The sequence below is a fragment of the Onychostoma macrolepis genome, chromosome 13, assembly GCF_012432095.1.
Source record: "Onychostoma macrolepis isolate SWU-2019 chromosome 13, ASM1243209v1, whole genome shotgun sequence".
In the NCBI taxonomy this organism is placed as follows: Eukaryota; Metazoa; Chordata; class Actinopteri; order Cypriniformes; family Cyprinidae; genus Onychostoma; species Onychostoma macrolepis.
Genome location: NC_081167.1, coordinates 20,673,307 through 20,700,349, shown reverse-complemented (window position 1 = coordinate 20,700,349; position 27,043 = coordinate 20,673,307). Strand labels below are relative to the sequence as shown.

The following is a 27,043-nucleotide window of genomic DNA, read 5'->3' as shown; positions in this document are numbered from 1 at the left end:
AAATCACCGCGAGCGTCGCGCGCTTCAGTGTAAAAAAAATAACAAAAACAAAAAAAACGCGCGTCTCTGCCATTCATTCATTCATTCACACAGAGACTCACAGAACATGCGGGATTCATATCTGAATCGACTTTTACGGCTTAATATTTACAGATACTAGTCCATGTCGCGATTTGATTAAAGTGTGACGACCTACTTTTGATTAATTCATCCAAACTTTGACAAATTCCGTGACATTCCGTGCTAAACTGTAAACTCCGTTTTTACAACTGGATTCCGAGATTCCGTCCGCGTTTTCTGCATCGCGGAAATCATAGGTCCGTACGCGTCAAGAACCGGGTCGACCGGGTACTCGGTACCACCGGTACTTAAAAAAACCTGGTACCGTGACGTTTTCATTTTTTTAGTACCGACTTGGTACCGAAGTACCGGGTCTTTTGACAACACTAATTACAAGGCATAATTAATGCATTAAAACAACTTTTATAATGCATTATACATAAAGGCTTGAAGTAAAGTGTTACCAAGTCATATTGGTTTGGAACATGATGGTGAGTAAATGACGACAGAATTTTTATTTTTGGGTGAACTAATCTTTTAATGAAATATAACTTGTTCTATGTTTCTGAAATATGGTTTCTGAGAAAATATTGGGTTGTCAAAAGGTTCTCCCTGAACACCTCCTTCCTAGAATAGAAAATGGTGACTGAAATGAAAGGTTTGGCCAGTGTGGTTTCTTTATAGCAAACCTCTCAATATAAAATACCAGAATGCATCAACCACATTGAAAACTGACCAACAGTGGTTTGAGAAGTGATTTGAGGGCAAATGGAGCGTCACAGCAAGCTGTATTTAATGCAGAGCTTCATAAGCAGACAGCAGGACGTACGTTATAGTCCAGTCTAATCAGGACTGCAGCGGTATTCGTTTATGTTGTTTTATGGTATGGTATTGTGCTGCAGAGAAGTTCCACACCCATGTTGTGCGTTGTCATTAAGTTTTATCTGATTGCCATGGTGGACGTGAGATGTGTCATCTTCAGGAGGTGGTTTGAAGACCTCTGTCTACATTGTAAGCCTGTACAAGTTGATTGAACCTAAAACATTTATGGAAATTTTCATTGCCCTAAAAAAACCAAACAAGACATTTCAAGTTCTTTACATTTAACTTTACATTGAACTAACTATCTGTTACAATAACTAAAATTTACCAGTTAAGGTAACTCAAAACATTAAATTGCACTAAAGTTAACTTTTAGTAGACCAAATTGCATTTTTAATATAACTATTTTAATTGGTTTAATTTGGATCATTTGTCTGCTGATTTATTATCCTTTAAGTTACAGCTGCACAATAAACAAGGACAAAAATACAAACAACAAGGATTTTGTTTTAGAATTCAGTTTATTTTAATTCATTTTACTAAATCCATTTAACAAATTTCAGGTAACTTTTAGGTATGTTGAGATTTTATCTAATAAAGCAAAGAGAAAATGTATGTGTTTAATGTATTGCTCATTAATCAATGAGGTGCAAAGCATAAGTCAATCCAAAACCACGAACAAATGGCCCGAGGGAGGTTCTCTAAACCGTCCTTCCCAAGATTACCCTCTGAGACGATTCCTACAGGGGCTAGATGGAGGAGAAAGACGGGGGATGCTGTGCAACATCTTCACTTTCGCGAATTCCAACTGGAACGTTTTGGTGTGACTCCTCATCATCAGAAGCCTGGACATGAAGGAAATTAATAAAACGCATTTTAGCTAAAAACTATGTTATGACTCCTTTAGTTTAAATCTTTTATAACAGAAAGAAAAATCAACAATACTTACAAAGCATGCTTTGAAGAACTTCATGAAGTTCTTCAAAGAAGGGTGATCAGGTATTACAGGAATACCTCTTATGGGAACACACTTCATGTCAGTGAGGTCAGAGGTCTGAGGTGGCAGAGACGACATTGTATCAATGAAAAATTAAAATCACATTTCCATCGATTATTGCTTTTTTCTGTATTACAGAAAAAGTTCACCCGAAATGAAACTTTGCTGTTAATTTACTCACCCTCAGGCCATTTAAAATGTAGGTGACTGAATCCATGGTCCTTGGTGATTCATAAAATGGAAGTGAAGGGGTTCCATCTCTTTGAGAGTCAAAAAATAAAATAAAAAGCAGATACAGAAAACACAAAATTAATACCCCTGGCTCTTGACGATATATGAGATCTTATGAAGCAAAACTGTCATTAAGATGTGACCTGTTGAGTTATCCATAAACTGCTTCTAAAAATTGCAATGAAGTTATCCGGCATTAAGACTTGGTATTAAATGAAATATATTCAGTAGTTAACTAACTAACACTATGTGGATGAGAGAACACATTTCTTGGGCTAATATCCGGCACATGCACTACGTTTTTCAATATAAGCTTGTTTGTGTAATACATTACTTGCAAAATTAAAAACAAACAAAAAAAACCGATCCGTAAAAGACCGTGGCGAAAGGTTTGCAATCGACATTCATGCAGTCTTAAATTATATATTTTTATAACTGTTTATAACAATTTAACTGTTATACCTTTCATTAACTAATAATGGTTTCAGAGCAAAAGGTAAAGAAGGAAAGAGAACTCGCCATCAAACATTGAGACGTCAGTTCAAACTGTAACTCAGACCAATCAGCTTCTTTATGTCGTGTTCCTCATTTTGTTACCATTGGCAACAGACTCAAATAAGCTTAGTTGAGTTGATTCAACTTAAAACATTCAATAGAGTGAGGAAGCTCATGTAAATCGTACACCTAACTCAAAAAGTTCAGTACTACATAAAATCTTTCAAATTTTTATGTTTAGTGTACTTAATTAATTTGGGTTAAAACAATTTCAGGGATAACAGTGTAGTAGTCTTGAAGGAAAACCCTCATTATATATTGCATTTATTTGATAAAAAATGCAGTGAAAATAGCAATGTATTGTGAAATATTACAACTAATATATAACAAATAAAGTAAATATTTATATTTTGAATTGTAATTTAAACCTGTGATGGCAAAGCGGAATTTTAAGCAGCATTGCTCCAGTCTTCAGTGTCACATAATCCATCAAAAATCTAATTTGTAATGCACCAAATTTGTGCTCAGGAAACATTTCTTTATTATCAATGTTGAAAACACTTGTGCTGCTTAATATTTATGTGGAAACTGTGATTTTAATTTTTTTTTTCTTCAAAATTCTTTGAATAGAAAGTTTAGCTTTGTTAATTATAAAAATATTTTGTAACATTATAATGTCTATTTATATATATTTTCACTGATCATTTTAATGTTGAATAAAAGCATTAATTTCTTAAAAAAAAAACAAAAAAACAAATGAGATATTTGAGGTAGCTGTTGTCTGAACCAGTTTATTAAATTATTTATTAACTCTTGACAAGCTTTTTTCCATTTTGACTAAAACTGATGTTTGTCAGTGTAATTTATGAACAGATGTTTTGAATGTTCCTTGTCCGTGTCTCAATTTCCACTGGAATATTGTGCTTTTGTTGGCGTGCACTCTGTGTTCGTGTAATCCTGTCCCTGTGTGCGTTGAAGGATGAGACGCGTTTTAATTGGACTAGTGGCATTAGCAAATTAGGCTAATTAAAACATCTAACCAATAGAGGATAGAGAATGCCGTTGAACACTCTTTAGCAACCTGTCAAGGGTGGTATGTGACGCTGACCAGCTTCATGCTGTAGAGTTTACAGAGTTTCATTCAAATCGGATATGATTCATGATCTTTATTGCACTGGAAAAACCACTGATCTACATTCTTCAGCGATCTGTCTGGCTGACACAGTAATAAACACATGAGTTATGGAGCCTGCTGAATTTATTAGGTGTGTATGGGTGTCTTCGAGAGAAGGAGTGATGTGCTGTACCTCTCATCACATTCCAATCAAGCCCGAGTTCATGCACGTATGTACGTACTTTGCTTTCTGATCTCTGATTCTGAGGGACGGAGATTCTGCTGACTGCCGTAATGCAGCATTATATTGTTAATGAGCAGCTGTTTAATGGTTTAATGTAGCTCTAGTCACTTTTCATAAATTATGTATCAGTTTTTTAAGGAGTTACAGGATCTCTCTGCAGTGAAACTGAAGTGTGGCATCCCCTCGCACAATGGCTCTGTTCCAAGACCTAGTAAGGCACCTTGTTGTCTACTGCATACATAGGCATTTGTCTTCAAAGGCGGCATTGTAACTGAAATGAAACCTCATAATTGGTACCTATTAGGCAGAAACACCTACAAATAGTGATTTTGTAGTGAAGGGACAAATATTGGATAAAATAGTCAATTTTTAAATTTCCATGTTGTTAATTAAATTTATAATTTGACCTTAAGCCCGAGACACTCTGCATGATTTTCGGCTGTCCCAGATGAAAGACCGGTATCATGAGACGACCATGGTGATTTCTGATTCGCCACGATTGTTTCACGATGACAATCTTTTGTCTGGGACAGCCAAAAATCGTGCAGTGTGTCTCAGGCTTTACAATCACTTCCTAAATTTTTGGATTCTTTTTGGATACTGCACTTCTTAGGACATCACGTCATTGATTTGTGTCTGTGTGCATTCATTAGCAATTCATCTTCAGTACATTTTAATCCACTGAATAGCCACTACGTGATAGCCGGATTGATAGATGAGTGGGACACTTTATTTCTGTTACTCAGCACAATTGTGCTTTTACTTTAAGAGAGACCCCACCACAAGTAAAAGTGGTTTGTTGGACAATTATCAAATTACACTTCAAACACATGAGTTACAAGAACCATTTGCAGTTCTTGTCCTAAAGGTGCTCAGATAATGACTCTGACTTTGACGGATAGGAATGTGTACAGTCTGTTTTGACCGGTCAGTTTGAAATCAAGTGGGAATGCAGCTGATGAAATTCTCAGTGGTTACAGGAAATTCGGAGTTAACTAATACATGTGCCCATAATGGTTTTATAAGAATGCAAATGCAAGCATACATGCAGAAGATGTTTGTATATTCATGAGGAAGCTTTGATATCTGTTTTGACAGATTCTAAGAGGGAAACCCTCTTTACTGTGTGTTGCATGCCATATTTGTGTCTTGAATGAAAAGATTAATATATAAAAGTATCTTGTAAAGTTTGACTTTTTAATTCTTTCCAGAACTTATCAGGTCCCTCCCTCCTTTCATTCGCCCTCTCTCTCTCTCTTTTCTGTGGGCAGATAGGAGAAACAAAGCCATATAAGGTGGTGTGATAGTGGCCTTGTCCATTTTTACTCGGGAACAGCAGCTGTTCCTCTCGCCCCCTCAGTCAAAACAACCAGGAAACTTTTCCCAATACTTTCTAAGAGTTATAGAAATCCTGCCCTCTGTGACACTTTCTCTGCCTGCCTATTGTTGACCAGGAAATCTTCTCATAGTGAAATCTCTGTAGCACGCAGGTTCCCCTGCAACAGCAATGTCATGAAATACATAAACTACATTATTTTTGTGGGGGGGGTGGGGGTTCTGGTCGGAGAGAGAGAGAGAAATGTGTTCGACCAAAGTCCCTTTCTTGGTTCGACCGATCATTGTATGACATCAAAGTACCGCGAGAGCTACAGAGAGCAGATGGCTCCGCATGCTTTCGAATCGCTCTCGCGGTACTTTGATCAGGGATTTCCATATTTTCCGACCTCTGAGAGACGAGACATGTGATTCGCGTAAATCCAAGTTAGTTTTTTTGTTACTGCATGATGATTGAAATTGCGCAAATGGCCTTAAAGGGTTAGTTCGCCCCAAAATGAAAATTCTGTCATTAATTACTCACCGTCATGTTGTTCCAGACCCTTAAGACCTTCGTTCATCTTCGGAAAACAAATAACACAGAGAGCTATAGGACCCTCCATAGACAGCAACACAACTGAAATGTTCCCAGGTCCAGAAACATAGTAATTGCTTTAGTAAAGCAGTCCATGTGACATCAGTGGCTCAACTTCAGTTTTGCTACGCTACGAGAACTTTTTTTTTTTTTTTTTTGCGCAAAGAAAACAAAAATAACATAATTTACTCAACCATTCTTCTCCCCCGAGTTACGTCTTCCGGTTGTGATGTAATTATATAATAGGCTGTAGTCTGACGCGCTGCATGTCTGCTCTTACAGTACTGTGTTTAGTTTCAATTGCTTGGTTTGAGCCACTTTAATTTGGATTTGGGAACGCAACATTCGTCTTTAGAAACGTTTATAAATCTGTTGTTTACAAAGAGAAGTTTCAGTGTCACATAATCCTTCAGAAATCATTATAATATGCTGACTTGCTGCTCAAAGAACATTTCTCATTATTATCAATGTTAAAAACAGTTTTTCAGCGGCTTAGTGTTTTTGTGGAAACAATAATACCACTCAAACATTTGTATAAGATTTAAAAACAAATAAGATTTTATTCATCATGCATGAAAGTGATAAAAAGTGAGTGAAGAAATTTTAAAATGATTTCTATTTAATAAATGCATTAACAAATGTAATTAATATATATGATAAATGCTGTTCATTAAACCTATATATTTATCAAAAGATCTTGGGGAAAAAAAAGTGCATCACCATTTCCACACAAAATATGAAGCAGCAAAATTGTTTTCAACATTGATAATAATCAGAAATGTTTCTTGAGTCAAATTGTAATGATTTCTAAAAGATCATGTGACACTGAAAGCTGGGGTAATGATGAAGAAAATTCTGCTTTGCATCACAGGAATAACATTACATTTTATAATATATTAAAATTTGAAAACTTTTTTTTTTTTTAATTTGTAATAATATTTCACAATATTGCTGTTTTTTTTACTTTATTTTGATCAAATAAATTCAGCCTGAGCAGAAGATATTTATTTCAAAATCATTAATAACTGTAATGTTTCCAAACTTTTGGCAGGTACTTTAATAATAATAACAATTCTATATACTTTATTATGATTATTAAATGCTGCGTTTTATTTTTACAGGACAAAAGTAAGTATTTTGAGATATATCTTTTAATGTGCTAAAATATATATTTTTAATAATAAGTGCTGGGGGCGTGGCTTGTGGGCGTGACTTGGCATGGTCAGATTTTCCTTCTTTTTTGTCTCTATAGCTGATCACATGCCTGTTTGAAGTTATACGCGGTCTGCGCTGCTTCAAATCGAATACACCTCATCTCATGAGCCGGTCCGTTTTGACGGCACACTTACGCTTACATCCGCATGTAAACTTGTCGTCGGCGTGAAAGTTCTTCATTCTTCATTGTGAGTGAGGCAGACACAAAGATCGCAATTTTTATAATACAATATAATACAATACTAGTATCGGAAATTCCACCGATACCACAAAAAATTCTGGCATCGGTATCGGCAAGTACTTGAACCCATGTACCGATCCAATACCATTTTCTTAAACAAGACCTATAGTTATGCGCGCTTGCTTTGCTTAACGCTGCAAATAGGAAATCAATTCTTCTTCGCTGCTCAGAATGCAAACACAGGAAGCTGTGCTGTGTTGCCACAAGCAACCACTATTTATAGCAGCGAGGAAGTACAAACAAGCTAGCACATTGCCAGTAAATCACTTGCATATGCGACTAAATCTTCACTCTGGGCGACTAAATGATGTCTAATATTAGCCACTGGCTGATAAATAATCAGATTTGACTCGCCAGTGTGTGAGTGGAAGGCTATGTATAAGTTTAGCACAGATATATTGTCACTCGCCGAACACTCTGACTGAGCGCTTCAGAGTTTCTCTCTCCGTCAAGCTATCTATTTTTCAGATCATCTGAATGAATGCGCAGCGCACCTGTATTTGACGTACCGTAAGCTCTAGTGTGAAGCGGACAACTCGCCGTTGCTTTGCTTTTTTTTCTCACATGCAGAGAGAGAGAGAGAGTCTTTTACATGTAGCGCGTCAATTCTGAATGGTATGTAAACGATATTCTTTGTTGTATTTTTCTGTCAAAATAATGGAGTTCCTTTGGAATTCTAACTGCCGGGTTCTCCAGTAGTAGGCGGAGCTAATGAGCAAACTACAATCTCATTGGCTGGCGCTCACCTATTATCGTCCCTGTTTTGATTTCAGCCAATCAGTTCGAGCCAATGCAGACAACGTGATTAATATTCATGAATCCAGCAGCTCATTAATCCTTAGTAATTATCTTATCAGTATTATTGATAGTTTTTCCCCCATTTTTACAGAAACACTGAATGATCAAAAAAGCACCACTACCCTTTTTCCCTAAGTTCAGTTAAAATGACTAATATGCATTCATACATGGTTACCAAGTTTTAATTCTAATTGCTAAAGTTCTATCATTAAATAATACTTGATTATCATAATATATTTATAATGCTTGACTGACTGATGTTAAGAGTGTACTTTTTTCCAAACATTATATATTATATTTTTTGTTTACTCGCCAGACTATCTATCTATGGTGAAGCGCACCGTAAAATAATTGTATGTATCAATTCATACAGGGCTAGTAAGTATAGCTGTATAACCAGATACACAGTATCGGATCATTACTCGGTATCGGCCGATACCCTGAGCCTAGGTATCGGAATTGGTATCGGGAAGGGAAAAAGGGTATCGGAACATCTCTAGTCTCCCAGCAACACACAGCGGTGTTTCGAATGAATCCATGTTTTTGAACGAATCAAGTGAGTCAATGATTCAGTAACCCTTTTATAAAGGCAGACGCCTCGATTCTGAATGAATCAGCCATTTGAATGAATGACTAATGACTCGCTCATTAAAACAGTCATTTTCCGTCATCTACTGGTGTTTTGGTCTCATATTTAAAAGTATTGCATTTTCCCCAACATTTTTAACTTGTATGTTCAAAAATATTTAAAACATTAATCTTATAAAATGATTTATGTATTTGACATTTTGTGGTGTAAATGCATTTATGGCAACTCCGATTCATCAAACTGTCTGTGTAAATACATGCACTGTAAAACCCAACAAGTTAGGGTAACTCAAACCATTTGAGTAAACCGATTGCCTTAAAAACCTGACAAGTTTGGTTAACTCAAACCGTTTGAGGCAACTGATTGCCTTAAAACATTTAAGTTTTTAAAACTAACAATTATGAGTGCTCTGAACTTATTTCAGTTGAGTTCACTAAAATAAGATATACATTGCAGTTAAGTAATTAAGTGATTAATTAAGTGCTGATTGAGCATTAGTGATGAACACCTGCTGTTAACAAACAGAATCACTGACAGAAAGAGAAGCACAAGAACAACAACTGACTTTAGACACATGCTTAGATGAAATCAACTGAAATAAAATACATTCAATCTCAAGATCTGATTGAACAACCCCACAAACAGCATCACCAGCTCCACTTATTAATAACCAGACTGACTATTTCTGTCAGACATCTACAGAAGATCTTATTGAGAATTAACTAAGGTTTAGATGTTGATTTATTATTTCAATTGAAGTAATCATATTAGAGATCAGTGTCTGCTTTAGTTGGGCTCTTGACCCTTGGCTTATGTGTTAGTTGTTGTTTTTTTCTCCTCCTGATTGTTGTAACCATGTGTTCCTTGAACATATTTGTTACAACTCAAAAAGCCCAGAGGAAATGATCAATAGTTGGTTGTTATATGTTTATAGTGACAGTCATCTAGTGAACTGATCTCATTGAGAATGAACATAGACTCATTGTGTGTCTGATCTCTGATTAAATGGATGTTGTATTGATTATAGTAAAAGTGATTCTAAGAGCCAGTGGTGCTGTGACAGTCAGTTAATAGAAAGGACTTTCTAAACAGTTTGTCCACAAAAAGTTTTAATCTATGAAAGCAATAAGACTCACACAGACATCAAGAATCAGCTTATGAACCTCAACAATGGTGACCATTTAAAAAAAAAAATTCCGCAATGCATTGGGTACTAGCATAGTACAAAACTCATCCATGGCTGCATGATTTTTTAACATTTATTTTTTAATGGTCACCATTGTTGAGGTTCACAAGCTGATGTCTGTGTGAGTCTTATTACTACCATAGAGGAAAACTTTTTGCAGACCAACTGTTTGGAAAGTCCTTTATATTAACTGACTGTCACAGAACCACTGGCTCGTAGAATCACTTTTACTATAATCAATACATTAATTTAACCAGAGATTAGACACACAATGAGTCTGTGTTCACTCTCAATGAGATCAGTTCACTAACAGATGATTGTCGTTATAAATATATAACAACCAACTACTGATCATTCTCTCTGGGCTTTTGAGTTGCAACAAATATGTTCAAAGAACGCATGGTTACAACAGCCAGAAAAAAAAAAAAAACTAACACAAAAATCAAGGGTCAAGAGCCTAACTAAAGCAGACGCTGATCTCTAACATGGTTACTTCAAATGAAACAATAAATCAACATCTAAACCTTAGTTAATTCTCAATAAGATCTTCTGTAGATGTCTGACAGAAATAAAGTCAGTCTGGTTATTAATAAGTGGAGCTGGTGATGCTGTTTGTGGGGTTGTTTAATCAGATTTTGAGAGATTTAATGTATTTTATTTCAGTTGATTTCATCTAAGGCTGTGGCTGAAGTCAGTAGTAGTTGTTCTTGTGTTTCTCTTTTCTTCAGTGATTCTGTTTGTTTACAGCAGGTGTTCATCACTAATGCTCAATCAGCACTTAATTAATCACTTAATTACTTAACTGCTAGTTTTAAAACTTACATGGTTTAAGCCAAGGGGAATTGGTTTACTCAAACGGTTTGAGTTACCCTAACTTGTTGGGTTTTACAGTGTGTAATGCCACTTCAGATGCAGCTTCTGTTTCCTCTGCAGTGAAAAGATAGTTTGTTGATAGTATGCGCACTCTTAATGTGAACATTAAAATTTGCAAAAAATAAATTACTCTACTGTTCACAATGAACACAGATGACAACAAAGTTGCACTGTCCAAAAAGTTTGTGTCCTTTTATTTTGTTGCCCCCAGACCCCCCTACAAGGTTTATATTCCGAACTATGTCAACTTTGTGACCTCTTGTGAGTTTGCAGATATGTCTCTATGATTGTTCAATTTTGCAATTAATCCGTGCCTGGTCTGTAAGGAGAACAGATCAACTGCCATCCTAGAATAAACTGATTTTGATTTTAAATCTTTGAGGTTTTGATTTTTGCATTGATAGTTTTGAGAATGATGTTATAGGTTTCAGGAAATGACTCTTAGCAAGTGTGAACAACTGTAAAATTCTGATGCTAGCAACACACCAATGTATCTGCCAGACCAATTAAACAGCAGAATGTTTTATTTTGAGACTATCTGCATTGATTGAAAACTGCTTGGTGGATTTACAGAAGCGGATGTTCCCTTTTTGTCTGTTCCAAAATCTGCCAACAGCTTTGTCAATGGATAATAAACATTTTCTGATCAAATGTTTGTAGTTAATGTTGAGCAAATATTGTGCAGCATTTTACATTTTAATTTGAGCATATCTCATTGCCATCATAAAAGTTTATTACATATAAACATTGATGTTATATCAGCCATCTGCCACCCTTCTGTCTAGATACTGGCATCAGCATCAGTTCAGTTGTGTTTGGCTTCCTAAACAACTCTTAACTAAATACATCAGGCTGCATGATGGTGAGAAATTATTACAGAATAAAGATAGTTTAGCATGCTGAAGCAAAGGATTTCTTGTTTCTACAGTAAGCAGTGTGCAATGAACTTACCAGGTTGGCACATTTGTATTGGGGCACGTTGTGGTGTCACTCGCTGTGTTAAATGAACTCAATAATATTTAACTTCTATATTCCACTTTCCTTGATATTTCATGTTTAATTTAGCCACATATTTTTGCAAAACCTTGTACTCAGTTGTTCGGACTTCAGATTATTTTATTACTGAGTGATGCTCATTTCAAATTTCCAAATATCGGTCCACTAATCAGCATGTTGTATCAGTGTACAGCTAATTGTTACACACAGAGGAGCTAATAAACTAGGAGGTTGTCAGAAACATGAGGTTGAAAGTGTGAGAAAGAGGGGTGTGAGAGCCAGAGGATGTCTGCGGGTTTAACTGAAGCGTGGATAATCATTTGTCATTATTGCAGTTAGTGTTGGAGGTTGCGTGTGTGTGTAGGTGGGAGTGACTCACCATTTGTGTGTGTGTGTGTGTGAGGTAATGTTAAAGTGCCGAGATGCAGTATTTTTAACTCCCACTCATGTTTCAGTGTTTTCATTTGCTTTTTGCATTAACATGAATTTCATGCATGTTTCATAACAACAATGTTGTTGTTGTTTTTTCTTCATTAATGTCATTTAAGTCATGTCATTTGAGTCTGTAACTCAAAATTATACATGGTCATAGTCTGACATAGATCATAAGTTAGATTTTTTTTTTTTTTGTTTGCTTTGTCATTTTGTCTTTTTTTTTTTGTAACCGGTTTTCCCAATGTAATGAGAAAATCTGCTTGTGAGTCAAACACATTCATGGAAAAAAAACAATCTGTATGCATCTGTTTGAATGACACAAAAAGTTTTTTTTCCCAGCATGTGTTCTGGGCAACTCTTGAATACTTTAATGGTGCTCAGACCCTCAGACACACTTAATATTATAAAACAAATATATTGTATAGGCATTTTAACCTTTTTTCTTTTATTTGGCCATGGTTGCATGCCCTCATTGACCTAATCAGAATCATTGAAGTCTTTAAAGAAATGGTATTCACAACCTACAGTGCATTTAATATGTTATTTTAAATATGTTATTCTAAATGTTTTTTTGTTTTTTTTGTCCTGGCCTGTAGAGGCTGAAGGTCAAGTCTAACCTTTTGCACATCAACAGAGGTTTGTTTAGCTCTGTAAGAACATTTAGTTAAAGGTTAAGTGTTAAAATACTTGTCTCAGGTTAATGAGCAAAATGGCACATATTTAGTGGTGCAAAAATGACACACTTTCCAGTTAAACTTTAAGCAAAGCTCAAGCAAAAGTTGATACTCTGCGTGTGTTGGGTTGAAAATGGAGCCGCAGTTTTAAGCTGAAGATCCAGTGTGGTTGTCCTTTGTGGGTGTTTGTACAGGTGGGTTACATGTGTGTTCATGGGTACTGTTGGCCCCTCATATTTTTGGGCTTTTCAGCACACCTCACACCATCCTCATGTTTTAAATGTTTACTTTGGTGTGTTTTGGTATGCTCTGTTTCATGTCTCTGATGGCTGTATAGGAGAGGGGGCCACAGGAAGAAATGATGTCATCTCTAAACTGCACTATGACACTACAGCAGTTTCACTGGAGCCTCTGGTGGCAGGTGTCATTTCCTGCCTGTGTGTGCTTTGAGATAGACGGTGTGTTTTTCCTTAAATAGAAGTTTTATATTTGAAGTGCTCTGTACTGGGAAATGTGCTGTTGATATGATGAAATGTAATGGGCTTTTGGACTGATTCATTTAAAGAACTGACTCTTAAATTGATTTTGTTTTCAATGGCAAACAGTAAGCTTTTTTTTTTTTTTTTTTACATACAATATTGGTCCCACTTTATATTAGACGATTTGAACTACTGGATTTGCATTAAAAAAATTGTTGGGTTAAAAAAAATACTTGGGTTCATGTTCAATTGCTTTTGATGCTAGTGAGGTGGGGTACGGTGAAGTTTAGGAACAGGTCTTGTGTTTTGGTTAAGGGGTAGGGGTAGGGTCAACAGTGTAGTGTTAGATGTAATTGCAGAAATTATAGATGTAATTACATGCAGGTGTTTGTATGTAATAAGTACAATGTAAAACCCAGTTTGTGAACAGTAAGTGCAATGATTTAAATTGTTTAAATGTTAGTACACAGTAGTAGTGATCGATTTTTCAAATATCGGCATCGGCCGATAAGTTTTCCTGTTTGGCCGATGTGTTTGAGGCGGGAATTTTACGCAGTGCTCGCATTCTCCCTCGTTCGCTGTTGTCATTAATAGTTCTGTCTACAGAAAGAAGTCTGTTTAACCGTTCTATCTGATTATTAAACAAAGGAATTCAAATGTACACAAAGTATTATAATGATTGTTTTTATATTATTAGTAATAGAAAGGCAAACATTATAATACTTTCTTGTTTGCCGTCAGCATTCAGCAAATACGTATTTATATCATTTAAACAAATCTTTGAATGACTAATGAACATTTAATTTCACAAATCTTGCAAACTTCCAGTTGATCCAGTTGTGAGATCTTGTGAAGTGTGCATTTGTATCCTGCATGATCATGTGTTTTCTGCATGACGGTCGGTCCATGTGAATTGAATGCGGACAGGAGGAGCGTTCAGCTTCACTGGAGATGCACGATCGACAAACTTTAAACTTGTAATTTTAAATTATACTGTGCTTTATGTATTTGCACACTGCCATATTCATGCCATTTCCACTGTGTGCTGTATGTAAAATGAGTGTTACCTTGGCTTTATTTGAAAAAATATGATTCCCAATGCACACAAACCTCCCAGAATACTGAGTACCCTGTTGGTTACAGTGTTTACTTCCTTTTTAATTATATTTTTATTAAATATTTATTTATTTATTTATTTGTGAAAAATACTAAAGTATAAGTATGTTTATTTAACATTTATTTTTTAATCCATTTTGAAATGATTTCAAATTTCTTAAATAATCAATTAAAATAAATAAAATTATATCGGCCATCGGCCACCCTGCTTTCCAAGATATCGGCATCGGCATCAACTGTCAAAAAACCAATATCGGTCCACCACTACATAGTAGTTAAAAACACTTAATATAAATTGGGTTTAAGTTATTTATTTAATAAGCTTGTGTGTGTGTGTGTGTGTGTGTGTGTCTCTCTCTCTCTCTCTCTCTCTCTATATATATAATTTATTTTTTTATTATTATTATTAACTTGCATTATGTAGAATCCAGTTTTAATTCACTAAAAACTTTTTTTGTTCCCCCAAAAAAAGAAGCATCATCACGACGTAAAAGAACCATCATCATTAGATGCTTTTAAAATATGAAATAGTCATATGCCATTAAAATGTCTTGTACTGGTACTTAGTCATGTCATGGAGCAAATCTGGCCTACTGGTGCAGTCTAATGGCCAAATAAAAAGTGCATTAAAATCATCACTATGTTAACAATGGTGGTTCTATCTGATATATATCACCCTGCCCTGCTACAGAGTAAAATGAGACAGAACATGCATTTATGAAGAAAGAGAGTGAAGATTTGTGTCCATAAAGATTTCACATTGTGCAGTAAAGGTTGGAGAACTTTTGGAAGTTGAAGGCAGGGCAGTGGAGAGAGTGAAAAAGGGAGAGGTGTGGCTGCTGGACATTCCGAATGCTTTTCCGGTAAGGGTTTCCAGCGAGACCATGCCTGGTATGTCGGTCACAACAGACCTGGTCTTGCTTCAAAGCACTTTACAAGCGTAGCAGTGCCGTAACCGCCAGCCATCACCTCAGTCTGCATGTGCAGGAACAAATCCATGGGCCTGGTGGCCTCAATGTCTGCTTAATTGTTTTAAATGCATTTCCGTTCATTATACGCTGCATTCCCTCAGGGCAGAACATCAACTAGATGCCCAAAAAAGGTGGTGTGCTCTGGGTAACAAAGGCTGTAATAAAAAAATGATGAATGACTTGTCAGATCAGGTTTCATCGAGAGAAGTGGATGTTCTTTTATTATCTACTGACTGTAAAGCCTTGCTGACTTATCAATCTTAATTTCTTCAGGCTGGAAGTTCTGCCTAGCCATTAAACTTCCTGTCCTTGAAATATGCCTGTAGCTCATTCCACTCAGGGTTTAAGTAAAAGAGATATCGCGTAACATTTGTTTTTTTCCCAGACAAATAAACATTTCCGAAACAGTAACCAGATGGGATTAGTTTTCTAAATTGTTAAATTGCTTAGCTACAATTATTTACCTAAAATGCTTCTCATTTTATGTTCTAGTTCTGATTCTTTGACGTTTTTCTGTTGTGTGGAGTGGTTGTGACAAAAGTTTATATGCATGTATCCAGAACACATGTGATTTTATATTATTAAAACACTGTTTAGAATTAAGGAAAGATCTGAATTAAGATTGTACTTCTTCTACACAGGCCTTTCATAGCAGTTTATGTGATCGGACCTTCGTTAATTTTTACATCGTATAATATGATGCCATCAGCACTTTTGCCAGAAAATTGGTTTAAAGTTTAAATCTATAATGAAGGTGCATAGGGTGGTAAACAGGTTTTGACAAAGGTTGACATAAATGAGAAGTATTGTAAAAATTTATGGAATTAGAAATGACAAAAAAAAAAACAGTAGATAATTTGCTTCACAAATTTCACAAGAAAAACACAGACATGTTCGCTTTGAATAAATGCTATTTGCAAGGAGACCGTTATTTTAATGCATTACTCAAAGTGTTTGTCTTTCTGTTTCAGGATTCCATGAATGCCATGGTTTTAGATTTGGACTTTCCGGCCTTGCGTAAAAATAAGAACATCGAGACCTTCTTGAACAGATGTGAGTATCTGCTTTTAAGCGGTCATGTTTTTCTCTGATTGTTTTGTGTTATTCTGTGGGTAAAGGAAATACTTAATGGTGGCATCAAGTTTTACAATGAGGCTGCTTCCTGCTACAACATCAACAGCATTTATTTGAGTTGAATTGTTTTGAGTGGCTCTTCCTAATTTGGGCCCCTCACTTTACAACACTGAAGCTCATCACATAAATAATAAACTGTCAACACAGACTGTGAAAACTGCATTTTTGTGTTTGGTATGAAGAAATGGCTTGGAGTTGATGTCATGGAGGATTTTAATGCACTTCCTGTGCAGTTCATTGCAGGACACTTGTGGTTTTCATGTCTAGGTCTCACACATTTAGCATTTTGAGTGTACAATTCTAGATGTGCAAATTCTCATAAGCTAGTTTTGGCTTGGTTAATATTAGAGACTGTATGGGAATACCAGGTGCTGTAATATTAGCTCTGTGATGGACTGGTCATCCAGTCTTCCTGCCTATGGCCCAGTACCTTAGGATAGGCTTCAGCATCACCATGCCAGACTGTTGGGCAAGCAGTTTGGAGAATGGTTGGATGGATGCTGACATATAATATATTTTTCAACACAGTTCATCTAATATGACATTTGTTCCCAATAATTTAGTATTATTGGGAATTTGTTTAAATTCAGTAGCCAGTACCATCACTGTGTGAACGGATCTGTGTCTGTGTTCTATTCATGCACTATTAAACTTTTGACTAATTATCACATTCTGTCCCGATTTTGTTCCTGATTCTGCCTGTTGTCATGGAGACCAGTAGGGCTGTATGGACATTATAATGTTTGGTTTGGAAGAGAGAGTGTGACTCAACAGTCCTCTCATCCAGACTGTGTGAACTCTCTGCACTGGCCTTTGATAATTGTCATTCCTGATGTTGATTTCACACTAAACATGCTCAATGTTTTGATGAATAACTACTGAACTTTACAGTATATACTGAAGATTTGTTGAGGGTGGGGTGGGGTGGGGTGGCATTTGTGAGAAAAATGACAGTGGATCTATGAATCTTTTTTGCAAGCCAATTATAATTCATATGCATGTATAAAATACTTCTGAGATCTGTGTGTGTATAGATATAGCCATTTGTCATTTTTCCTCACAAAAAAACTAGAATGATAACATTTAATAACAAATTATATTTATGCAAAAAATTACTCAAAAATATTTAAAAACACTTCAGTTAATTGGCCAATAGAACTTAGTCAGGTTAGACGTCGTATTGAATTTAATGCAAATGAAAATGAGGCAGTGAGGGATAGATTTAATGTCTTTACAATGGCTTGCACTGTATAAAGGTCCTAAATCATGCAGTTTTCCCAGCTCACAACTTTCAAAATGAAGTCTGTTTTATGGAGTCTGAAATCTAAAAAGTTTTTCAGAAAGACGTTTCGTCAACAGTACAATCCGTTGAATGCATGTACTTCCATTCCTCACAGCCTCTTTTTCATTCCTGTCAAAAATTAAATATGGCACTATCCTGATTAAGGGGTATTGTGGATAAATACTGGCCAATTAATAACTTTTATATTATTATTATTATTATTATTATTAATTGTCATGTAAATTTTATATCAGACCTGACAGGTCACCGGAAAACTAAATCTGGCTGTTCATGACATGACCAAGGAAATGTGATTTTGATGTGTTGTGTGTACAGATGAGAAGGTTATGGGCCAAATAAGGGAGCTCCAGATGAAGCCAGATGATTTTGACCGAGTGAAGGTGATCGGTAGAGGAGCATTCGGAGAAGTCCAGCTGGTAAGGAACCACTGTGTTTTTGAAAGAATTTCAAGACGCATTTAAACGTATAGCCTATGTGTTGACTGCTAAGAAACCTTACAAATCTTTCCCACCGTTTCTTTCTTTTGTGTCTGATGTTATAATCCTGTAGCTACACTGTAAAAAAAATATCCATAAAATTTACGGTAAAAAATCAGCAGCTGTGGTTGCTGGAATTCTACAGTAAAAAATACGGTAACGTTATTTTAGGATTTACGGGTTTAACTTAAATTTACAGTTAAATACCGTAATTTCATTAACTGATACAATGTTAATATACCAACCTATTGAAGTACTGAAATCTGATTTGTACCTTTTGAAATACACTGATAACCACCAAATGCAGGTGGTGATGAGAAAGTCACATGATGAACCAAAGCCCATCATAAGCAGCTTTTAAATAATAACATGTATAGAAGATGCACAGTGTTAACCATTTAACAGGTTTTTACTGTAGCATTTTCACAGTTCTTTACCGTTAAAATCACGGTCATTTTTTACAGTGTAGTTAATTATTAAATTTAGTGCAAAGGCAATTTATTTGCACACACAAGTCGCACATACACTGCTAAATCAATCTGTGGCGTCAATATGTTTGTCTGTATGGATGGGTTAAGTGTGTGCACATTCATCCAAATGCTGCAAGCAGTTCCGTGTGGTTCCTGTCGATTGGGACCTCAAGTAATTGTGTATTTGCATGTCAGATATAAAAAAGAAAGAGCATGTGTAGTTTTGTATTGTGTCGTCACTCTGGGTGTGTGTTTGTGATAGTCAGGGGAGAGATGCAGTGGGATAGGTCTGGACAAGCCTGCAGACACAAACAACATGATTACCCAGTATTCTCTTCTGTCAGTTGTCTGATGGGGGCTGTGTGGGTGCATCATGCCTAAAGCACAACAACAGAGGGTGCTTTAAAATGTGGCTTGTCTCTGTTGAAGGCAAAACAGCCTCTCACAGAATATTTATTAGTTTTATTTTTAAATCGTTTTGGGAGTGAGGCACAAGGCCTGTTAGAAATTAAATAATGTAGTTTGTTAGTAATGCATTAGTGAATGTCTCACTAGTATTCTTACAGAAGGTATGTGATGTAGTTTGCTATGATCTGGTTGTGTGTTTGTAGGTTAGGCATAAGGCCTCTCAGAAGGTGTATGCAATGAAGGTGCTCAGCAAGTTTGAAATGATCAAACGTTCAGATTCTGCCTTCTTTTGGGAAGAACGTGACATCATGGCGTTTGCTGACAGCCCATGGGTCGTGCAGGTAAGATGCACTGACATCTTTTTTTGAAGCCAAAAACTTGTCCTTTCACGTGTGCAACAATGTTTTTCACACACAAATACTCGGTTTGTTTCTCTATGAATATAAGGAATAGGCCGTTTCCAAGCGTTATCACGCATATCACATGACTATCCAATATGAACATTATCATTCAAAAGTTTGAGAACAGTAAGATTTTTTGTAAAGAAATTAATACTTTAATTCGGCAAGGACACCTTAAATTGATCAAAAGAATCATTATTACAAAGAATTTAAATATATCATAGCATATTAGAATGATTTCTAAAGGATTGTGTGACACTGAAGACCTGCTGAACATTCTTCTTTGCCATCACAGGAATAAATTACATTTTAAATAATATTAAAGTAGAAAACAATTGTGTTAAAGTGTAATTAATTATATTTCATAGGTTTGCTGTTTTTACTGTAATTACTGTATCACATAAAACTATCCTTTGTAAGAAGAAGAGGCTTCTTTCAGAAACAAAACAAATACAACCCCAAATGAGTGTATGTTTTTACTGATTCCTATTATGATTATTACAATCATATTTCTTAAAATCAAATGGGACACTTTTAATTTGTCAACAAAAAAGTATTATTTATGAGTCGGTGCTCCAGTTAAAATGCTAAAAGTTAAATTATGTGTTATGTTAACTGGACCATAAATATATCAGGGCAACTCTAGTTTGAGCACAACGCAATCACAAAAATAAATGAATAATAATAATTCTCTTTCTCTTTTCTCATTTCTTTCTCGTCTGTCCCTCAGCTGTGCTGTGCGTTCCAGGATGACCGTTCTCTCTACATGGTAATGGAATATATGCCAGGAGGAGATCTTGTCAATCTCACCAGTACATACGACGTTCCAGAGAAGTGGGCGAAGTTTTACACTGCTGAGGTTGTGTTGGCTCTAGACGCCATTCACTCCATGGGCTTTATTCACCGAGACGTCAAACCAGACAACATGCTGCTGGACCGCTACGGACACCTCAAACTTGCCGACTTTGGGACATGCATGAAAATGGACGGGGTAAGAGGATAACCAGTTATTGCAATGCAAAATTTCAGTAGTTCACAGACTCTCATCAAAGCCCCAGGTTCGCTCTGGTCAGCTTTTGACCGGGTGCTTTCACCCTGAGTGCAGGGATTTTTAGGTCACTCTTGGATGTAATTGCGTGACGAATACCTTGAAAACATGCCAGGTCTTGTCCAAACTCAAAGGAGCAAAGAAAAACTCAACCTTCCTCTCATTCCTTTATGTCTGAGTGAGGAAGACCTCAGTTGGGTTCAGAGGTCTTAGGGTCATACTGAGGCTAAGAAGTTGTTGTATTTTACAAATGCTCAGTTTATGTTGATTTAAAGACTAAATGTAGCCAGCCAAACCCTCTCCCATCTTTTGTAGTTTTATAGCACAAATAGCTCAGTTGTGTTTGATGCACTGACGATTACATTGTTATCCTGTCCTGTACATTTTCTGCTTTATCTCTATCATATGTGGTAATTATAGAGCAATAGCTGTAAAATATTGGATATATGGGTCTGGGATACTTAAATGTTTATGAGCTTGGTGGAGTCATGAAAAAAGATCCAAGCAATAAAATCACTGAATGTGAACACCAATCTTAAATTTAAAACAGCAAATATATCAGTATATTTCTAGTTATTCAGCAACAGTCATCTCTGAGGTTGTAGGTATCTGATAGCTACTGTGTCTGCAGGGGCACTGAAATCAAGACTAGATAGGCCTAGAATAGAAGGTTATGAAATGCATCAAATGCTTTGTAACAGATACTAATATATGAAATTCAATACAGGGACGTGTTTTGTTTGCCCCATATTTTACATATCTGGGGCATTTTTGTCAGTTTTATTGCCAGTTATTTCCCCCAAGTCCTGGTTAAATTCTGACCCTGCTGTTTAGTGCCACATTCCAGCCACAAAAACTAGGCTGGACATACTGCTTAGTGGTATTATAGTGCCATCTAGAGTAGAGAAACAGAACTACACACTAAGAAAAATGTTTGAATTAGTGCCAGTACACATCAGTTTTAATGTAATGTGATATTACTTTTTGTGAATTGTATATATTGCTATGTAGAGTCTCTAGACCTAGATCGACAAAGATCCTATTGGTTGACTTATTGATTGATGGTTGATGATAGACGGGGATGGTTCATTGTGACACTGCGGTCGGAACCCCTGATTACATCTCGCCGGAGGTTCTCAAGTCTCAGGGAGGGGACGGATACTACGGACGCGAGTGTGACTGGTGGTCAGTGGGAGTATTTATCTACGAGATGCTGGTTGGTGAGTCAGGAACGCGAATGTGTGCATTTGCCTAAATTGTGCATCCATGGTATTGATTTATTAAATGAGGTAAATGTTTGTGGGTGCAGGTGATACACCGTTTTATGCCGATTCTCTGGTGGGGACCTACAGTAAGATTATGGACCATAAGAACTCTCTTAACTTTCCTGATGACGTTGAGATCTCTCAAGAAGCCAAAAACATCATTTGTGCCTTTCTAACAGACAGGTGAGCTTTTACATGCACGGATCAATGTACATGTATTTCTACACTGATGGTCAACTTCCAGGGTTCATGCCTGTTTGACAAAATGTTTTTGTGGATGTTTGCATTGGTAGGGAGGTTCGCCTGGGTCGAAATGGCGTAGAAGAAATTAAAAGACATCCTTTCTTTAAAAACGACCAGTGGACCTTCAGCACCATTAGAGAGAGTGAGTAAATGTCCATCATACTTGCATATGTTTTACAGTGCGTTTTAAAGTAATAAAAATGTTTATGGAATTTGTCATATCACTGAAAAAAAATTAATAAAGTGAGTATATGTATTTCTCAAACACCTTCTTGTCTTCATGGAACATTGCCCTTGTGGAAAAAGAGTGCACAAGTGAACAAATCTAAAAAAAAACCCTCTTCTTGCAGGTAATATAATATTAATGAAATAAATGTCATTAAATACATTTCTTAGCTTTTTTTTTTTTTTTTTTTTTAAGAATTGCACTTTGTAAAATTAGAAGTTCTACTTTAAAGTTCTACTTTTTTAAACCTTTTTAATAATTTTTTGCACATCATTTTAACATACTGAAGCACATGTTAATATAGTTAATATATTTTAAATGTACCAAATTGCAGTTTTATTACAACATTTAATGTAAAACAAGTGTTTTAAACAGTGTTTAAATAAAACAAGTTTCAATGAAAGCAGTACACTTAAACCATTTTTCAAAGACGATAGAAATATTTATTACATATTAAAGTGGGTCAGAAGAGCTGAAGTTCAGCTGATTGCATTTAGTTTCAACTAACATGCAGTTAAGTGTCCAAAAACATTACATTTAGTTAGTTTGGATGTTGTGCAAAAGTATAACACTGTATTTGTTTATTTATTTTTAATTTTGTACTTTTTCACAAGAGTATTGATGTCATTCTTTGAATAGGAAGTGTTCTTTCAAAAGATCCCTCTTTAGAAACTATGAAATATTGCAGAAAATATTTTTAGTATTAGTATTTAGTATTAATATTAGTGCACGCCTGAAGTATTTATGTGCCGTTAAAACAAACCTATTTAAACTCAAATAAATAAATAAACAAAATGAAAAAGTCCTAAAACTATAATAACTGTGCTCAATACACATTCGTATTCCAGTGTTACCCAACTAAAGACAAACCAATATTATTATTATTATTATTATTATTATTATTATTATCATCTCTACTATCAGTGTTGTTTACATCAGCTGTTATAAACACACAGTGACCCTTTTTTGTCCATTCTCTCTCCAGCTGCAGCACCTGTGGTTCCAGAGCTGAGCAGTGACATAGACACCAGTAATTTCGATGAGATAGAGGAAGATAAAGGAGAAGTGGAGACCTTTCCCACAACCAAAGCCTTCGTTGGCAATCAGCTGCCGTTTGTGGGGTTCACCTACTTTAAAGAAGACCAGTAAGAACGTTTTTTTTTTTTTTTTTTTTTTTCTTTCACTTTTGTACAATAAACTATTTCTTGGTACAGTGTTGGATCTCTACTTCTTGTCCTGATGCAAAACCAGTTGATAACTAATGTCACAGATTACCTGTTTTTGTGTAGGTTGTTGAAAGCTGTTAACAGTTCAGCAATGAAAAAAGATCACTCAGCATCCAAGACAGAGGTACGACACAGATACACTCCCACCTTCGTCAGCTTATACATTTAATTTAACTGCATTATGCTCTGTAGAGACTGGATTTACATCATATAGTAGTCCCTGGTGGTTAGAGACTTAATACGAGACTTGGACTTAAACTGATTAGTGCTTCTTGCAGCATTGGTTGTAACACACTTTTTTTTTTTCTTTCTTTCTATTTTTATTTCCCACAGGACAATTTAGCAGTAAGTATTCACTTTCTCTCTGCTTAATATATAGATCTTGTTAGGTAACTTATAAAGTTAAGAGATTATTCCATATTAAATTGTTCGATTTTCCACTCAGCTCCAGAAGAAACTTCACTCTCTAGAAGAGCAGCTCAACATTGAAATGCAGGCCAAAGATGAGCTGGAGCAAAAATACAGAAGCAACTTTAGCCGCCTGGAGAAGATCACCAAAGAGCTTGATGAAGAAGTGAGAGGGTGTTTCATCTCTGAGATCTCAGCAATTTGTGTGTAGGAATATACAGTAATCTTACCACATGTGCTTATAGATAAATAGCAGAAAAGGGTTGGAGACGACTCTGAGACAGTTGGAGAGAGAGAAAGCTCTCCTACAGCACAAGAGCGTAGAGAGTCACCGCAGGGCAGAGAGTGAAGCTGACCGCAAACGCTGCCTGGAGAATGAAGTGAACAGTCTGAGGGATCAGCTGGATGAAATGAAGAAGAAAAACCAGAACTCGCACATCTCCAATGAGAAGAACATTCACCTGCAGAAACAGGTTTGTGGGTTAGAGAGAAAAAACAATTGGGGGTCAGTATGTTTTTTTGTTTGTTTTTTTTTTTTAAAGAAATTAATGCTTTTTTTTTGACCAACTGTTCACATAGAATCCTGATAAAAATGCATAACTTCTGAGTGATCATGTGACACTGAAGACTGGAATAACGGAAGCTGAAATTTTTGCTTTGCCATTACAGGACTAATTTATTTTTTAAAATACAGAAGACAGTTATTAAAATAGTAAAGAAATAATTTTTCACTATTACTGTTTTTACTGTATTTTTGATCAAATAAATGTACCCTGGGTGAGCAAAAGAGATTTCCGCCCCCAAATGGTTAAACTGTAATTAATATAATGTATAATAAATAAGTGCATTATAAATATATACATATTTATTTAACATTTGTATTTTTATGGTTTGGAAATTAAACCTTTATGTGAATATTTTATACTTGTGACATTTTGTTGCATAGTCTTAAGTCAGATTAATACAGAGTCTGTTAAAAGCATCATTCAGGTACTTAAAAGTAGAGTTCCCAGAATTTCAGTCTTCCTGGAGCAACACGAGGCTATTTGTTTTTCTCATGTGTGATCAAGTAACAGAGTGATCCTAGAAACATAGCGTCATGTCCCCATTATAAACTCTCTCTCTCTGGCAGCTGGATGAGGCAAATGCGTTACTGCGGGCGGAATCCGATGCTGCTACACGGCTGCGTAAAACTCAGACAGACAGCTCAAAACAGCTGCAGCAGCTGGAGGCTCACGTGAGAGAACTGCAGGATAAATACTGCATGCTAGAGAACAGCAAACTCACGCTAGAGAGGGAGAACATCAGCCTGCAGGCCGCGCTGGACACAGAAAAACGAGAGCAAACCCAGGGCTCCGAGACTATCTCTGATCTACAGGGTGAGTGCATATCCTCTGCTTTGAATGTGTGTGTTTATTTCACACTCAACCATATTCATCCACATTCCACCTCTTGTCCACAGCACGTATCTCTGGTTTGGAGGAGGAAGTGAAACAGGTGAGACAGGCACTATCTAAAGCAGAGACGGAAAAGAGGCAACTTCAGGAGAAGCTTACAGACCTGGAAAAGGTAAACAAATCATTCTCATTTCCTCCTTCCTCGTTGAGACAGTTGTGTCATCGTTATAGGCTACGGTCGTGGATTCAGACATCATTATTGCCTTCCTCGCACAGTGTTGGTCATTCCCAGCATTCCCTGCTGAAATAATGTTGTAAACAAATGGCTATTAGAAAGCTACAGACTTGATTTACTGGGGTTTACTCACTGTTAATTGCATTTTATGTTCAACCGCTCTTCTAATGTCCCTCCCCCTCGGTTCATGCACCCAATAGGAGAAGAGCAATAACCAGATTGACATGACCTATAAGCTGAAGATGTTGCAGCAGGGTTTGGAGCAGGAGGAGGCGGCACACAAGGCCACAAAAGCTCGACTTGCCGACAAGAGCAAAATCAGCGAGTCCATCGAAGGAGCCAAATCTGAGGCTGTAAAGGGTATGAGAGTTTAAAGAGATTAACATTTTTTAAAATTTATATTTCCATATTTCTTATCAAAACAGGAAGCTTGACAGGAAAGTTAAATGTGGAATGGATAATACAGTGTTTCAGATTTAGACTTGGTGGTTTAGTCAAGAGCTACATTGAATGAGATTTGATTGAAGAATTTTTGGTTTTCTAAAACATTTTAACAAATTTTATGGCTGGTTAACATGTCTGTCTGTGTGTGTGTTCACCTAGAGCTGGAACAGAAGCTGCAGGAGGAGCGTTCCTCTAAACTGCGTGTGGAGAACAGGGTGTTAGAACTGGAGAAGAAGAACTCCATGCTTGACTGCGACTATAAACAGTCACTGCAGAAACTAGAGGAACTGCGACGACACAAGGAGAGACTCACAGAAGAGGTGCGTGTGGAGGATATAAATGTATTTTTGCAACAACTGCAGATGGCCAGTAAATTTAGAAAATGAAACTATTTTGCATTTATTTATTTATTTACACTACTGTTAAAAAATCAGTTGGGGTCAGTGTGTTTTTTTTATTTTATTTTTTATACTTTTATACTGCAGGGCCAGGGATGCATTAACATGATTAAAAGTGATAGAGAAGATATTTATGGTGATGCAAAACATTTCTGTTTCAAATAAATGCTGTTTTTTTAAAAACGTTGTATCAATCAAAGAATCCTGAAGAAAGCATCATGGTTTCCACTAAAAGGTGTTTTCAATAGAAATAGAAAACATTTACATTAAATTGTAATAATATTTCACAATTGTATTATTTTACAGTAGTTTTAGTCAAATTTATGTAGCCTCGGTGAGACTTTCAAAACCATTAAAAACCTTACTGATCCCAAACTTTAAAATAGTAGTGTATCTATTTATTTTTAACTATTATTAAATATACATGTTCCTTTGTATTATAATGGAAAGTCGTTTTTACTTGTGTATTTTTGACATGCAGAGCAGGTCATTTCACTTGAAGCATTGTTTATCATA

At 36.1% G+C, this 27,043-nt stretch overlaps 1 protein-coding gene across 4 annotated transcripts in view; it reads left to right on the top strand.

The window, feature by feature from the left end:
• Window positions 1-27,043, top strand: part of rock2a (rho-associated, coiled-coil containing protein kinase 2a) — a 46,122-nt gene that overhangs the window by 9,667 nt on the left and 9,412 nt on the right. For 3 of the 4 annotated variants that reach the window (XM_058795644.1, XM_058795647.1, XM_058795646.1), the window contains exons 2-17: window positions 16,417-16,498; window positions 18,198-18,298; window positions 19,440-19,577; window positions 20,368-20,628; window positions 21,761-21,905; window positions 21,995-22,133; window positions 22,244-22,335; window positions 23,405-23,564; window positions 23,709-23,769; window positions 23,979-23,990; window positions 24,091-24,219; window positions 24,299-24,526; window positions 25,186-25,432; window positions 25,516-25,622; window positions 25,886-26,045; window positions 26,289-26,449. In XM_058795644.1, coding sequence (XP_058651627.1) covers window positions 16,417-16,498; window positions 18,198-18,298; window positions 19,440-19,577; window positions 20,368-20,628; window positions 21,761-21,905; window positions 21,995-22,133; window positions 22,244-22,335; window positions 23,405-23,564; window positions 23,709-23,769; window positions 23,979-23,990; window positions 24,091-24,219; window positions 24,299-24,526; window positions 25,186-25,432; window positions 25,516-25,622; window positions 25,886-26,045; window positions 26,289-26,449 — 2,223 coding nt within the window. Of the gene's footprint in view, window positions 1-13,313; window positions 13,338-16,416; window positions 16,499-18,197; window positions 18,299-19,439; window positions 19,578-20,367; window positions 20,629-21,760; window positions 21,906-21,994; window positions 22,134-22,243; window positions 22,336-23,404; window positions 23,565-23,708; window positions 23,770-23,978; window positions 23,991-24,090; window positions 24,220-24,298; window positions 24,527-25,185; window positions 25,433-25,515; window positions 25,623-25,885; window positions 26,046-26,288; window positions 26,450-27,043 lie in introns of those variants that run through there. The other variant, XM_058795645.1, reaches the window with a different exon arrangement.